Source organism: Ranitomeya variabilis, chromosome 2 (assembly GCF_051348905.1).
Source record: "Ranitomeya variabilis isolate aRanVar5 chromosome 2, aRanVar5.hap1, whole genome shotgun sequence".
NCBI classification, from domain to species: domain Eukaryota; kingdom Metazoa; phylum Chordata; class Amphibia; order Anura; family Dendrobatidae; genus Ranitomeya; species Ranitomeya variabilis.
Window position 1 is genome coordinate 83,835,149 of NC_135233.1, and position 16,633 is coordinate 83,851,781.

The 16,633-nt window shown below is 42.2% G+C and overlaps 1 protein-coding gene across 4 annotated transcripts in view; it reads right to left on the bottom strand.

The window, feature by feature from the left end:
- ANKEF1 (ankyrin repeat and EF-hand domain containing 1) overlaps positions 1-16,633 on the bottom strand; it is a 141,365-nt gene that overhangs the window by 9,195 nt on the left and 115,537 nt on the right. For all 4 annotated transcript variants that reach the window (XM_077282609.1, XM_077282610.1, XM_077282611.1 and 1 more), the window contains 2 exons: positions 5,524-5,750; positions 1,519-1,715 (listed from right to left, as the gene is read on the bottom strand). In XM_077282609.1, the coding sequence (XP_077138724.1) occupies positions 1,519-1,715; positions 5,524-5,750 (424 nt within the window). The remainder of the gene's footprint in view (positions 1-1,518; positions 1,716-5,523; positions 5,751-16,633) is intronic.

Below are 16,633 nucleotides of genomic sequence, written 5' to 3' on the forward strand. Positions count from 1 at the left end.
AATAATTAAACGCATATACAGTAAGCTGCACACACACTGTACTACTGACATTTGTATATCTACCTATTCTCTGCTTGAGAAAGGTCCACATCCTGGACTGAAACGTCGCACATGGGCCAATAAGCCACCTTTATTTTTTCTATTGGAGTGCTGCCTTCATTTTTCTGGATTATAGCATGAGGTTTGGTATATACCTGGAAGGATTTTTTGCACCCTTTGTTTTCTTTTGGTGCTGCTTTTTGTTTTCTTTTTCTACCTTCTATGTGTTTATACTGTATGTAATCCATCTATTCTATCCTGTTGGCTCCAGCTGTGATTTTACACTACGTGGCTATAGAATTGACAGTTTTTCATCTATGTAATATACAGTATATACATACTGTATATCTATGTGTGTGTCCCTAACATCTATATATCTATGTATTCTAAGTGTATACATCTATTCTATCTATTCTATTCTAGCCTGTCACTCTGTGATTTTACTGTACGTGGCACATGAATTGCCGGCTTTAATTCTTTGTATCTATCTATTATATATATATATATATATGTGTGTTTTGATGAATATTTCCTTTGAACACAATATGTAAATTACAGATAATTGCTCTATGTAAAAGCTCTTGTTAAAATCGCATTGCAGTTGGAAAGCAATCGCACTGCATTCAGATGTAAATCGGATGCTTGTTGGGAAAAATCGGATTGTACTCCCATGACATTGCATTACTCTTGTGCGACTCTAGGCAGGGAGACTCGGAACGATTTTTCATACGTTTAATGTGACTCCAGCCTTAGTGTCAAAATTTCTGCATTTTCAAAAAAATAATTCTTTATTCAATATGCTAAGTAGATGCTCATTGCATCCTCGGCATTGTTGAGGAGTTCAGTGTTACTTCCCACCAACTTGGCTTCAATCTATCTCCCCCGTCCTCTGCCTGCTGTAAAGCCAGAGCTGTCCATCAAGAAACACAGGGAGGAAATAGATAAAAAGCAAGAAAGTGGGAAGGTGCACTGAACGGCCTGGCCACACCCAGGGTGCACTGAGTACCTCATTAGCTTATTTCAATTAAAAATAATTTCTGCCAGATGCAACAACGGCTTTGGTCACTGAAGGTACAAATTCTTTTTAGGGCTTTGCCCTCTACATGAAGTTGTGATTGGTTTGAACAGTCATTTTGTGCCGACAGACTCCCTTTAAATTAAAGTCGATCATCTAATGTGTATGGGGCCTTCTGACTCTCCCCAATAGATGATGTTAGAGAAGAGAACAATTGGGCATTTTTAATTATGACTCTCAATTCTTTTGTTTCCCAGGAGGTAAGCCACTGACAGGGACATCTAGGAACGATTAGTCTTGCAGTGACACATATTGTTCTGAAAACACATGTATGCTCGGCCTAGCTGAGTGTGAAAGTCTATGGGGAAGTTGTTTGAGATGCTTTGTGTACAGACTACAGCAAATAAATACAAGAAACATCAAAAAGTCTTTAAAAAATGTAAATAATGAAATCTCCTTTCTACCTCTTTCTTTGCAGATCCAACCTCTGGGATAGCAGGGGTTTGCGGCTTAGATAATGCTTTGGATTTGCCTTCCATTCTACCTTTTTTCTTGCCCCCTTTCTTGTCTTTTGGCTTTGGCAAGCTCTCCAGTTTGGCTTCAATCAAGTCAATGAGTCTATAATCGGCATACGCTTTTGCCACGTCAAGAACATTTTGTCCTATGAACATAAAATCATCATGTTGGCGATTACTACCTTATTATTTGATGAAGCCACTTATTCTTCATTCATTTAACACGCAGAAAATAAATATTTATGACATTTATAACCTCAAAATATATTAAAACAAAAAATGCCCATAAATTGGAGAAGATGCTTTATTTTCTTAGCGAGATATTGTTCTTTTTTATTGTAACTGAACAGAAATGTGTTAAAACAAAAAAATCAGTTTGGCTGCCGCTCTAATTTTTGGTATATTAAAGGGTTTGTCTGGGACTTTAAAATTGATGGCCTATCCTTAATCCATGGCAAACCTTTTACATTTGCCCAACATTATGCTTTTAGTGGTAGTCCCTTTTAACCACTTTGATATACAATCATTTTTATTTTTTAAATTTATTTTTTTGTACTAAACTTTGAAGAAACCTTTTTTTCATATTGTCCTCAAAATTGACCTGTATAGGAATTGTATATTTCTATGAAACCTTCTTACTATATAATGCACTGAAGACAAGTAAAAACAAATTCCAGGTGGGATGGAATCGAAAAATAAAAACAATTCATTGCATCATTGATTTTTGTGTTTTGTTCTTCGAATGTTCACTTTGCGGTAAAAATTAGGTTAATTATTCATTTGGACAGTGATCATTTGGTGATCGCTAATTTATATAGTTCTTTCATCTTAGAATCAAAATGCTAAAAAAATATAGTTTGATTCAGAATTTTCTGAAATCTATGACATTTATGTTTTTTTTCTATAAGGGCTTGTTTTTGGATGGCAAATTACGGTAATTTTTATTATTATAATTTTGAGGTACATGTGTTTTTCTGAGATCTTTTTATTCCACCATTTTTGGTAGGCAAACTGATAAGAAAAACCAATGATCCCACTATTTCAATTTATTTTATTTTTATTTTCGGCATTCACCGTATAGAATAAATACAAAAACATAACTCATTTTGCAAACAACAAACCCTCATATGGCTAAGTCAATGGAAGGTCATGGCTCTTGGGAAGTGAGGAAGAAAAAAAGTGAAAAAAGGGACCAAAGAAAGAAAATGATGAATTTACCGTATTTTTCGGACTATAAGACGCACCGGACCATAAGACGCAAATTTTGGGGGTGAAAATAGCAGAAAAAAAAGATTTTTATAAGATGGGGTCCATCTGATTGTCCAAATTTAAGGTATCTTACCTGAGGGCTTGCGGTGGTACACTAGGGTCACAGGAGGCATGGTCCCTTCCTCAAGATAAGTCTGGGCCTGTGTCAGCGGTGCTGAGGTTCGGTGTGGTCTGTGGGGAGTGCACCTTAGCAGGGTCCCTTCCTGCCACCCTGCCTTCCTCGGGTTTCTCGGTGGCAGCAGCCATCTTCCTGAGGCCGCGCATGCACAGATTGAGTACTCTGCTTCCCGGGGTTTCAGGAAAATGGCCGCGGGAGGCAGCGCGTGCGCAGATGGAGATCGCGGCGGCAATTTTCCTGAAGCCGAGATGTCAATCTGTGAACTCAGCTTCAGGAAAATGGCCCCCACGATCTCAATCTGCATGGCCTCCTGCGGCTATTTTCCTGAAGCCCTGGGAAGCAGAGAACTCAATCTGCGCACGCGCGGCCTCAGGAAGATGGCCTCCACCACTGAGAAACCCATGATTTACCTGGATCTGCTCTCCGTGGACACCAGGCCGTGGCGTAACCACACCTGAGGAAGGTACCCTGCTCAGGTGCATTCCGTATCGCCCGCCGCGCCGCATCGCCGCACCTCTGCCGCCACCACATCACACCACTGCCGCAACCAACGGGTAAGCCTGCTTTCGAACTATAAGAAGCACCCCCCATTTTCCTTACAATTTTTTGTTAGAAAAAGTGCATCTTATAGTCCGAAAAATACAGTAATTCACATATAATTGCCTAAACTGAAATACAACTGTACCAAACTCTCAGCTATGAGAAGTTTCAGATTAATTTAGGTTTTCAGACTCAGGATTTTCAGGACCCATTTTTTTTAGTCTACAGGCAGGCAATATATAAGAATCCAAAAATCAGCCCCCGACCAGTGCTGTCTCTCCACAGCTGCCCCCTGGTCTTAGTGATGGTAGCAGTGGTGACTTTATGGATACAGCACCACTGCAATCAGTTGGATCCTGTGCCATCTACATTTCCATCACCACTGAGCCCAATGATTGGCTGTAGTCATGGTGTGATGCCCCTGAGGTCCAGACGCCACAGAGGTATTGCACCTCGGACGAGGTGTGGTGCTCCGCTCTCGGGTAAGGAGGGGGCACAGTCCAGAACCCACACACTTACATCCAACACCAGACCTCTCAAGGTCAGGGAGGAACTAGGTAGAGGGTGTGGGTGGACAGAGTAGAGTTGTCATGGAAACAAGAGGGAGGAATCAGTTAGGGAGTTAGACAGTTAGAGTTAGGGACTTGAGCTGTTTGGAGCTCGTCCCAGCACCAGAGAACAGAGAAAGAAAAGGGGTCCTAGGGGCACGGGTAGTGAGCAATCCACCTGTGGGGCCCGTATCCACGCTGACTATAGTTGGGTGGCAGGACCAGGTCACAGTGGGGGAACCGTCTTCAAGGCTAGTGGAGAACTACAAGGCTCAGCTAGCCAACCAGAGGCTGTGGTATCTGTATGTGGCACAGCCACAACCACACATATTTGCTGAAAAGGCAGCCATATAGAATCAAGGGGACCCAGAGGACGTCGCCGACAAGATCCAAGGCTGCTGGCTTGGGACACTGTGGGTGAAGGCACAGAGCAGGAGAAGAGGGAGCCAGCACACTGAGACAGACAGGAAAGGAACATTTGAAGGGGTTCTGACACGGTGTACCCCCAAACTACCTGTGAGCTGACTGAACCACAGACCCGGAGGACACAGCACTGGCTGGGACTGCATTTAAGAACTGTGAGTAAAAGTGTGGAAACTGCACCCTGCTGTGTCCTCTGAATTATTTGCTGCGTCACCTGCCCTGCAATACAATGACCACCACCATCACATTTAACACCATCACTGCCCTGGGGCTTAGCTCTACCCGTGGAGAGCTGTAGCAACTCTACTGCATCACCATCAGTCCCCATCCCCTTAAGTCTCCGTCGGCCACTCATTGCCGAACCCCACGGGTGGCGTCATGAACAAATCCCCTATAAACTTTATTCCCCTTTAATTTCATTGACTCTTTTATTGGATGCCCAGGGCCATGGACCAGGTCACTGCTGCCATGACCACCTCCTTAAGAACCGTTGGACCCAGCCCGAGTACCCCATGGCCCTGGCGGGCGCTCCAATGGTTGCTGTCAAGACCAGAGAGGCAGCGTTGAATCCTGGAGTGGCAGTGATACAGGAGGAACTGATTTTCTGGTACATGCTTGTAGACCCCCAAAACACCCTTAAACTTAGCAAAGCTATACAAAAAAACATGGAACTGCAGCAGGGCACAGATGTAGCAGATATTAAAGAACATTGACACAGCATGCTATACACTTATCTCCAAAGTGTTCATTTACTTTTCACTGGAGCAGTCACAGTATACATCCTTCGAATAAACATTTTTGTGCACCAAAAGTTTGTGAAGCAATGATTGCTCATTTAGTGACAGATATGTCTACAGATGAGAAATCTGTATACATAGAAAACTCAGTGAAGTCTCTCTACAGCAGATCCACATGGCCAACTATGGCACCTACTCCAAACACAAAGAACTCTTTGTTGGGGTTTTTGGGCCTCATCTCGACCTCTGCTTTTTTTGGGTTTAACTACTAGGTTTAGGCATCCTACGAAACCTCTATCTATAATCTTCCACCATTTACCTTTCTTGTTCTCTATCTGCACCTTTGCTCCAGATTTCATTAATATCTGAACACAGTCCAGGCTTGCACTTTCCACTGCTCTCATGAGTGGGGTGGATCCATTCATGGCAACAGCGTCTATCTTGGCTCCATATTTTAGCAGCAGTTCAGCAATGTCACTCTGGCCAGCATGACAAGCATGATGAAGCGGTGTCCACATGAAATTATCCCTTGTATTGACGTCAGCACTGAGAATACAAAAAATATTTTGAAAATGCTTAAGCCCATTTGTTAACGCTCTGGAAAACTAATATACCCAAGTAAAAAAAAGTTAGACATCTCAAGGTTTTACCAAAATATTTTCTATATTAAATTTTTACAATTTTCAAGATCATTCCATGCAACGATTAGATAGAAACCTTCATTATTGACTTCAAGAAAATAAGCATCCATCCTGGAAACATAGATATAGTGCTGAGTATGGCACAGCTATTAGAGGACTGTCTGGTACAGGACTGTGCACCTACTATACATCAACCATCAGGAAAGATTTTCATCCTTTGGTAATAGAAAGTTATTAATTCTATTGACTTACAGCAAGTAAAGATCTTGAAACCCATGAAGGACGAGTATGTTAAAAAAGCAAAGTTTACCATTGTAAAGCGAATAAGCTTTCATTTTTGCCAAAACCAGGACTGTGTGATAGATGTCAATGGACAGAGAGCACATGCACAGCATCAGCCATGTGTCCATTCCCAGTGTGAGATGGGACCCTATTCCCTTCATAGGTGCAGGTCCCAGAGGTGGAGCGGAGTGGGCACATTTGAGGAGTAGATACCTGTTGGCTGTAAAAGCTACAGCAAATATATTTAAGAACGATCAAAATGTCTACAGAAATGTAAAGCATTAAATGTCCTTTCTATCTCTTGCTTTGCGGGTATGAACTCTGGGATTGCCGAGGATTGTGCAAGGCTGCCATCTGCATAAGATAGCTGTTGGCCGAACAGCTGACCACTATCTCTCCTTACTCCCCCACATACAGAAATATTTCAGCCACTGACAGGGTCACATCCTTCTGTTCCGCAATGTCATCTGTCATGGGAGAGCTGGGAGGTCTCTATACACAGTAGACTGATGGCCGATTACGCCGATATTGTAGGGCTCAGCCAACTTTAGTCTAATTTGTATGGGGCCTTTAGAAACCTACGGATTTGTCTACCCCTCCTCTTGTCCGCTTTCTGACATTTTGGTCCACAGGATATGCCATAAATGTCTGATAGATACAGGTGCAACCTTTGGGAATCACACCTATTTTGGGAACAGGAATGCCGGGAATAAAGAGGTGACTAAGTATGTATGGCTCTCTGTTCACTTCTATGGGTGTTCATAAAAATCGATGCGCAAGCATGATCGACAAATTTGAGAAGCGAATGGACCAAGTCTCGCATGTGCACAAAAACTCCCCACTACTGGCAGCCTGAGATGGGTTTCCATTCTTGGGGAAGGTGCAGGTCCCCAGAGAAAAGCCATAAATTTCCAAGACAAAGAATAACCCTTTATACTATAAAAGTATAGTAATAGGGTTATTTATTAAATAGATTTACCAACCAATTTAAATTAACAATAAATACTTTTTGAATGTCAATATTTTGCACTTCTAAAAAAAAATATTTTGTTATAAAATTGGGTTCCATTAAACTGTTTTATTAATTACAATAGGCAATTATGGAAAAAATGTTATGTTATAGTCGGAAAGCCCAAACACACAGGATCAGGAGCAGACACATCATTGGTACAGCCGCACAGAGGCCCAAGAGACAAGAGGGCCCACTTCCACCTTCAAACCGGTTGGAATTGTGCATTATTCTGAGCTATTTGACTGCAAAAGGCCTATATATTGTTTTAGCACAGGGCCCTTCTGTCTGGATCCACCACTGCACAGGACCTATACATTTTCAAAATGCCAGGTCAGGTGAGTGCATTTAGAATAGGGAAAAATAAACTATTGTGTATTAATAAATGGGATAGTGAACCCCTTACTGTATATTCTAAGAATATAAGGAAGACAAGCTCACAGGCTCTAAGGCAGTGTTCCCCAACTCCGGTTCTCAAGAGCACCAACAGGCCATGGTTTCAGGATTTCCTTAGTATTGCACAGGTGATTGAATGATTGCCTGTCCAAGTGATGCAATTATCACCTGGGCCATACTAAGGAAATCTTGAAAACAGGACCTGTTGGTGGCTCTTGAGGACCGGAGTTGGGGAACACTGCTCTAAGGCAATGTATCATCAGAAAATTACCTATGTAAGTTAGATTTTTGTGTTAATCATACTTCTAAACATTTTGGGGATTTTATTTTTACATCACAATCTGTAAAAATAAAAAAAATATATAGAAATCTTACAATTTTCACAATGGCTACATTTTAGTCTTACAATTCCTGTTCTTTATAGAACACTTTTCAGTAGTCTCATTATCATCAGAGGCATGATTGCATAGAAAGGTATCACCTATAGGGCTCGCTCACACTGATATAAAAAAAATCGGATTGCACTCGGACCAATGTTATTCAATGAGGCAGTGTAGATCTGTGTATTTTTTCCTCAGCTGTATTTGGCATGAGAAAATGACTGCAGCAATCTGTGATTTCACTCCGAAATCTGACGGGGGACTTATACAAGATACTGGAATGCTACTGGGTAGGTTGATCACATCTTCTAAATGGAATACCACTTTAATGCAAAGCATATACATACTGTTCTATTAATCTAGAATCTGCTCTTTTTTGGGACAATGATCATAACTCATACAAAATGTTCATTAGAAAGACAGCAAAATGCAAAGACCTCTACAAGTCTTGAGGAAAGTGTCAAGGAACAATGGTGAACTGCTGAGATGTCCGTCCACACTGCAGCTGCTGGGGAGGTGTGGTTCTGCAGATCAATGTTGCTTCTTACTGGCCCTGCTCTCAAAGTCACAGTGCAGCAGCACTACCGATGCGCCCTCTGCTGGTAGCAAATGAACATGACATATTTATGCCGCAGAGTTAGGGCCAGAAAAATTTGGACAATTACCGAATCTTCATGATTTGGACATTACATGCCCATATTATGGATTTAAAATGAAGGTGAGATGCAATTAAAGGGTAGACTTTCAGGTTTACTTAAAGGGGTTGAACAAAAATATCCTGTGAAACATTTAGGAATTGCGACAATTTTTCTACAAAGCCTCCTCATTTCAGGGGTTCAGAAGTAAATGGACAAATTAACTTCACCATAAATAAAATGTTAATTTTTAATACTTTGTAGAGAATCCTTTGCAAGCAATGACTGCCTGAAGTCTGGAAGCCATGGACGTCACCAAACCCTAGAAACTAGGCAACCCCCACATGTACTCAGGCTGGCTAGCAGCTGTAAATCATGCAGCTGCGTCAACAAAAACTAAATCTCCGAGCAGTTACAAATACTCGGAGATCACCCGAGCGTGCTTGGGAAAACCCGAGCAATGAGTACACTCGCTCATCACTAGTACAGATTGATCTTTGTTTCATCTGATCAAATAACAGACTGGCTTCTTTAGATATTTTATGGCAAAATCTAATCTGATCTTTCCAGTTAATCGTTTACACCTTGTGTTTAACCCTCTGTATGTGCTCCCATGAAGTCTTCTCTTTGTGGTAGACTTAGATACTGAAACACCTACTTCCTGGAGAATGTTCTTCACTTGGGTGGATATTGTGAAGGGGTTTTTCTTCACCGTGGAAAGGCTTCTGCTGTCATCCACCACTGTTGTCTTCCATGGACGTCCAGGTCTTTTTGAATTTCCAGGATCACAAGTGCACTTTTTTTTTGCAGAATGTACCAAACTGTTGATTTGTTCACACATAACATTTCTGCTCTCTCTCTGATGGATTTCATCTCTTTTCTTTTTCAGTCTGATGAAGGTCTGTTTCTCTTAAATTGAGAGCTCCTTTGACCAAATGTTGTTTACAACAACAGTTTCCAAATGCAAATGCCACACCTGGAATCAGCTTTAGACCTTTTTACCTGCTTAATTAATGATGGATTAATGATGGAATAGCATATGCAGCCCAGTAAAGAGCTTTTGAGATAATTGTACAATTATTTTTGGTTCCTTTAAAAAGAGGCAACTACATATTAACCCCTTCACCCCCAAGGGTGGTTTGCACGTTAATGACCGGGCCAATTTTTACAATTCTGACCACTGTCCCTTTATGAGGTTATAACTCTGGAACGCTTCAACGGATCTTGGCGATTCTGACATTGTTTTCTCGAGACATATTGTACTTCATGATAGTGGTAAAATTTCTTCGATATAACTTGCATTTATTTGTGAAAAAAACGAATATTTGGCGAAAATTTTGAAAATTTCACAATTTTCCAACTTTGAATTTTTATGCCCCTAAATCACAGACATATGTCATGCAAAATACTTAATAAGTAACATTTCCCACATGTCTACTTTACATCAGCACAATTTTGGAACCAAAATTTTTTTTTGTGACGGAGTTATAAGGGTTAAAAGTTGACCAGCAATTTCTCATTTTTACAACACCATTTTTTTTTAGGGACCACATCTCATTTGAAGTCATTTTGAGGGGTCTATATGATAGAAAATACCCAAGTGTGACACCATTCTAAAAACTGCACCCCTCAAGGTACTCAAAACCACTTTCAAGAAGTTTATTAACCCTTCAGGTGTTTCACAGGAATTTTTGGAATGTTTAAATAAAAATAAACATTTAACTTTTTTTCACACAAAATTTATTTCAGCTCCAATTTGTTTTATTTTACCAAGGGTAACAGGAGAAAATAGACCCCAAAATTTGTTGTACAATTTGTCCTGAGTACGCTGATACCCCAAATGTGGGGGGGGTAAACCACTGTTTGGGCGCATGGCAGAGCTCGGAAGGAAAGGAGCGCCATTTGACTTTTCAATGCAAAATTGACTGAAATTGAGATGGGACGCCATGTTGCATTTGGAGAGCCCCTGATGTACCTAAACATTGAAACCCCCCACAAGTGACACCATTTTGGAAAGTAGACCCCCTAAGGATCTTATCTAGATGTGTGGTGAGCACTTTGACCCAACAAGTGCTTCACAGAAGTTTATAATGCAGAGCCGTAAAAATAAAAAATCATATTTTTTCACAAAAAAGATTTTTCGCCCCCAATTTTTTATTTTCCCAAGGGTAAGAGAAGAAATTGGACCCCAAAAATTGTTGTGCAATTTGTCCTGAGTACACTGATACCCCATATGTGGGTGTAAACCATTGTTTGGGCGCAGGGCAGAGCTCAGAAGGGAAGGAGCGCCATTTGACTTTTCAATGCAAAATTGACTGGAATTGAGATGGGACGCCATGTTGCATTTGGAGAGCCCCTGATGTGCCTAAACATTGAAACCCCCACAAGTGACACCATTTTGGAAAGTAGACCCCCTAAGGATCTTATCTAGATGTGTGGTGAGCACTTTGACCCAACAAGTGCTTCACAGAAGTTTATAATGCAGAGCCGTAAAAATAAAAAATCATATTTTTTCACAAAAATGATATTTTCGCCCCCATTTTTTTATTTCCCCAAGGGTAAGAGAAGAAATTATACCACAAAAGTTGTTGTGCAATTTGTCCTGAGTACGACGATACCCCATATGTGGGGGTAAACCACTGTTTGGGTGCATAGCAGAGCTCGGAAGGGAAGGAGCGCTATTTTACTTTTCAATGCAAAATTGACTGGAATTAAGATGGGATGCCATGTTGCGTTTGGAGAGCCCCTGATGTGCCTAAACATTAAAAACCCCCACAAGTGACACCATTTTGGAAAGTAGACCCCCTAAGGAACTTATCTAGATGTGTTTTGATAGCTTTGAACCCCCAAGTGTTTCACTACAGTTTATAACGCAGAGCCGTGAAAATAAAAATTCTTTTTTTTTTTCACAAAAATGATTTTTAGCCCCCAGTTTTGTATTTTCACAAGGGTATCAGGATAAATTGGACCCCAAACGTTGTTGTCCAATTTGTCCTGAGTACGCTGATACCCCATATGTGGGGGGAACCACTGTTTGGGCGCATGACAGAGCTCGGAAGGGAAGGAGCGCCATTTGGAATGCAGACTTAAATGGATTGGTCTGCAGGCGTCACGTTGCATTTGCAGAGCCACTGATGTACCCAAACAGTACAAACCCCCACAAGTGACCCCATATTGGAAACTAGACCCCCCAAGGAACTTATCTAGATGTGTTGTGAGAACTTTGAACCCCCAAGTGTTTCACTACAGTTTATAACGCAGAGCCGTGAAAATAAAATTTCTTTTTTTTTTCACAAAAATGATTTTTTAGCCCCCAGTTTTGTATTTTCACAAGGGTATCAGGATAAATTGGACCCCAAAAGTTGTTGTTCAATTTGTCCTGAGTACGCTGATACCCCATATGTGGGGGGGAATCACTGTTTGGGCGCATGACAGAGCTCGGAAGGGAAGGAGCGCCATTTGGAATGCAGACTTAAATGGATTGGTCTGCAGGCGTCACGTTGCATTTGCAGAGCCACTGATGTACCCAAACAGTACAAACCCCCCACAATTGACCCCATATTGGAAACTAGACCCCCCAAGGAACTTATCTAGATGTGTTGTGAGAACTTTGAACCCCCAAGTGTTTCACTACAGTTTATAACGCAGAGCCGTGAAAATAAAATTTCTTTTTTTTTTCTTCACAAAAATGATTTTTTAGCCCCCAGTTTTGTATTTTCACAAGGGTATCAGGATAAATTGGACCCCAAAAGTTGTTGTTCAATTTGTCCTGAGTACGCTGATACCCCATATGTGGGGGGGAATCACTGTTTGGGCGCATGACAGAGCTCGGAAGGGAAGGAGCGCCATTTGGAATGCAGACTTAAATGGATTGGTCTGCAGGCGTCACGTTGCATTTGCAGAGCCCCTGATGTACCCAAACAGTACAAACCCCCCACAAGTGACCCCATATTGGAAACTAGACCCCCCAAGGAACTTATCTAGATGTGTTGTGAGAACTTTGAACCCCCAAGTGTTTCACTACAGTTTACAACGCAGAGCCGTGAAAATAAAAAATCTTTTTTTTCCCACAAAACTTATTTTTTGGCCCCCAGTTTTGTATTTTCCCAAGGGTAGCAGGATAAATTGGACCCCAAAAGATGATGTCCAATTTGTCCTGAGTACGCTGATACCCCATATGTTGGGGTAAACCCCTGTTTGGGCACACGGGAGAGCTCTGAAGGGAAGGAGCACTGTTTTCCTTTTTCAACGCAGAATTGGCTGGAATTCAGATCGGATGCCATGTCCCGTTTGGAGAGCCCCTGATGTGCCTAAACAGTGGAAACCCCCCAATTATAACTGAAACCCTAATCCAAACACACCCCTTACCCTAATCCCAACAGTAACCCTAACCACACCTCTAACCCAGACACACCCAACCCTATTCCCAACCGTAAATGTAATCCAAACCCTAACCCTATCTTTAGCCCCAACCCTAACTGTAGCCCCAACCCTAGCCCTAACCCTAGCAATAACCCTAGCCCTAACTCTAGTCCTAACTCTAGCCCTAACCCTAACCCTAATGGGAAAATGGAAATAAATACATTTTTAAATTTTTTTATTTTTCCCTAACTAAGGGGGTGATAAAGGGGGGTTTGATTTACTTTTATAGCGGGTTTTTTAGCGGATTTTTATGATTGGCAGCCGTCACACACTGAAAGACGCTTTTCATTGCAAAAAATATTTTTTGCGTTACCACATTTTGAGAGCTGTAATTTTTCCATATTTGAGTCCACAGAGTCATGTGAGATCTTGTTTTTTGCGGGATGCGTTGACGTTTTTATTGGTAACATTTTCGGACACGTGACATTTTTTGATCGCTTTTTATTCCGATTTTTGTGAGGCAGAGTGATCAAAAACCAGCTATTCATGAATTTCTTTTGGGGGAGGCGTTTATACCGTTCCGCGTTTGGTAAAATTGATAAAGCAGTTTTATTCGTCGGGCCAGTACGATTACAGCGATATCTCATTTATATCATTTTTTTTATGTTTTGGCGCTTTTATACGATAAAAACTATTTTATAGAAAAAATAATTATTTTGGTATTGCTTTATTCTCAGGACTATAACTTTTTTATTTTTTTGCTGATGATGCTGTATGGCGGCTCGTTTTTTGCGGGACAAGATGACGTTTTCAGCGGTACCATGGTTATTTATATCAGTCTTTTTGATCGCGTGTTATTCCACTTTTTGTTTGGCGGTATGATAATAAAGCGTTGTTTTTTGCCTCGTTTTTTTTTTTTTTTCTTACGGTGTTTACTGAAGGGGTTAACTAGTGGGGCAGTTTTATAGGTTGGGTCGTTACGGACGCGGCGATGCTAAATATATGTACTTTTATTGTTTTTTTTATTTTATTTAGCTAAAGAAATGTATTTATGGGAATAATATATATATTTTTTTTCTTTATTTAGGATATTTTTTTTATTTTTTTTTTTACACACATGTGGGGAATTTTTTTTTACTTTTTTACTTTGTCCCAGGGGGGGACATCACAGATCATTGATCTGGCAGTGTGCACAGCACTCTGCCAGATCTGCGATCTGCTGTGCAGGGCTGCAGGCTTACCAAGTGTCTGCTCTGAGCAGACACTCGGTAAGCCACCTCCCTCCCTGCAGGACCCGGATGCCGCGGCCATCTTGGATCCGGGACCTGCGGCGAGGAGGGAGGTAGGAGACCCTCAGAGCAATGCGATCACATCGCGTTGCTCCGGGGGTCTCAGGGAAGCCCGCAGGGAGCCCCCTCCCTGCGCGATGCTTCCCTATACCGCCGGTACACCGCGATCATGTTTGATCGCGGTGTGCCGGGGGTTAATGTGCCGGGGGCGGTCCGTGACCGCTCCTGGCACATAGTGCCGGATGTCAGCTGCGATATGCAGCTGACACCCGGCCACGATCGGCCGCGCTCCCCCCGTGAGCGCCGCTGATCGGTGATGACGTACTATCCCGTCGGCGGTCATACGGGCCCACCCCACCTCAACGGGATAGTACGTCAAATGTCGGGAAGGGGTTAAAGAGTTGTAAGTCCTAAACCGTGACTCCAATTATGATGTAAATATCCTCAAATTAACGCCTCGTTCACACAAGCGTATAACACGGCCAAGTGCTCTCCGATGTTTTATCGGATGGCTCTAGGCCCAATGTTAGATTTTGGGGAAGTGCAGATCAGGGATTATTTTTTTATTCCAATTTGGAATGAGAACAATCACAGCATGCTGCGATTGTCAGTAAGACTCGGCTCACATGCACCCATACTAGTCTATGGATGCCTGTGAAACATCAGACTGCACTCGATCATCATCCCAGTGCAGACCGAAATACACAGAGTCAAGCCATGCAGGAGATGGAGAAATTACTTTCTTTGTCTCCTCTGCATCTGTGCTGCGATTCCTTAATACGAGAGGATCGGAGAACAGAGCACTCACTCGTCTAACCCTCGCAGCAGCGCTGGAGCCGAGTGTCATTAGCATATTGCATCCAATGCTTAACGATAGTGTGTTTCCAGGCTAAAGCTGAGAATCTGCAGTTTATGCCTGTATTGATGATATATATTTTGAATATGTTTCGGTAAAGAGCTACAATGCCAAAACTTGTGTCACTGATCAAATATATATATATATATATATATATATATATATATATATATATATATATATATATACACACACAAGTCGATCTAGACACCGCATATTTAACATTATTATGATAATAATTTGATATGTTTCTATTAAGATTTCACATGTAAAAAAATGCAAGAATAAAAAAGATATTGGGTATCACATCATATTAGACATCATAATATGTCTGTTGTTAATCAATGCATGTAGAAAAGCAGCGGAGACACTGTAAGAGGGTGGTGCTGTTATGGACAGTAACACGCTGCCACTTTAAGAGACAGCACCCCCTTGTATGGTGTGATGGAATGTCCTGCTTCCCCCTGCTTTAGGCTGTGAAGATGAACTGCCCTAGAATTAGGGGAGGAGTTGAGCCTGAACTGTGTGTGTGAGCGGAAGCTGCTAGAGAGAACTGTGTGCTGTTCGCTACAAGAAAGGTCCCAGGCTGGGACAGAGTGTACTTGTGAAATTTGCAAGACTTTTCCGGGTACAGCAAAGGTGGCTGTTCTGTGCTAGTTTGTGAAGCCACAAAGATACTGAGAAAGGGACTTACAGTTTCCGGGAGCATCCCTAGGATCCAGAAGCAAGGAGAAGACCACGCTTCACAGAGCTGACAGAAAGCCATGCGCACCACCGTATAGACTGCTGGGGGCCCCCCTGGGACTGGACCTGAGTCCCCAACATCACCGTGAGTCTGTTCCTGTTTGATGCACCTGTTAGGGCCTAGTGTAGGCTTCAGTAGTCAGTACACGGGAGCCGTGTGGCCTGCTTAGTAAGGGCCAGGGAGGTTATACATAGAGTAGCATCGTTATCTGTTTATTGTTTAAATTTGCTTGTGAGACATATTCTGAGTCTGTAATAGTTGGAGCACCGTGCTATTTTACGGACAAGATAAAGTTTATAACTCTTGTAAAGTGTCTCTTGCCATTGCATACCCCTGTTTGCATCTTCCTCACCCACTTCATTCCTTGCCTCCCAATAAATCTACCCTTTGTTGTTTGCACCTCATCTTGTGTACAGTAGTCTTCCTGCACCGTGGTGGTCCCCCGGCCATCGCTTCAGGTGGCGCTGCGAGCAGGGTACTGTCATCAAGATGGAGTCAGCAGACAGCAATGGCGGGAATGCTAATGTTAATGGGGATGCTGTGGGCATTGGTGGAACCCCTGCAAGGACACTCCCTATGGGCACCATATTTAGTGTGCTACCAAAGTTTGACGGCAAGAATATGCCACTGTCCGACTGGGTGTCCCGGCTGCAAAGCACCCTGAGGATTTATAACATCAGCCCAGACCTTGAAGTGGACATTGCGTTAACTGCCCTAGAGGGGGAAGCCCGTAGAAACATCTGCCTACAACCAGAACTCACCCGCAGTACCCTGAAGGAGCTAGTGAAGTTCCTGGAAGAGATATACGGCGAGACTGCTAGCGCCGGACACCTT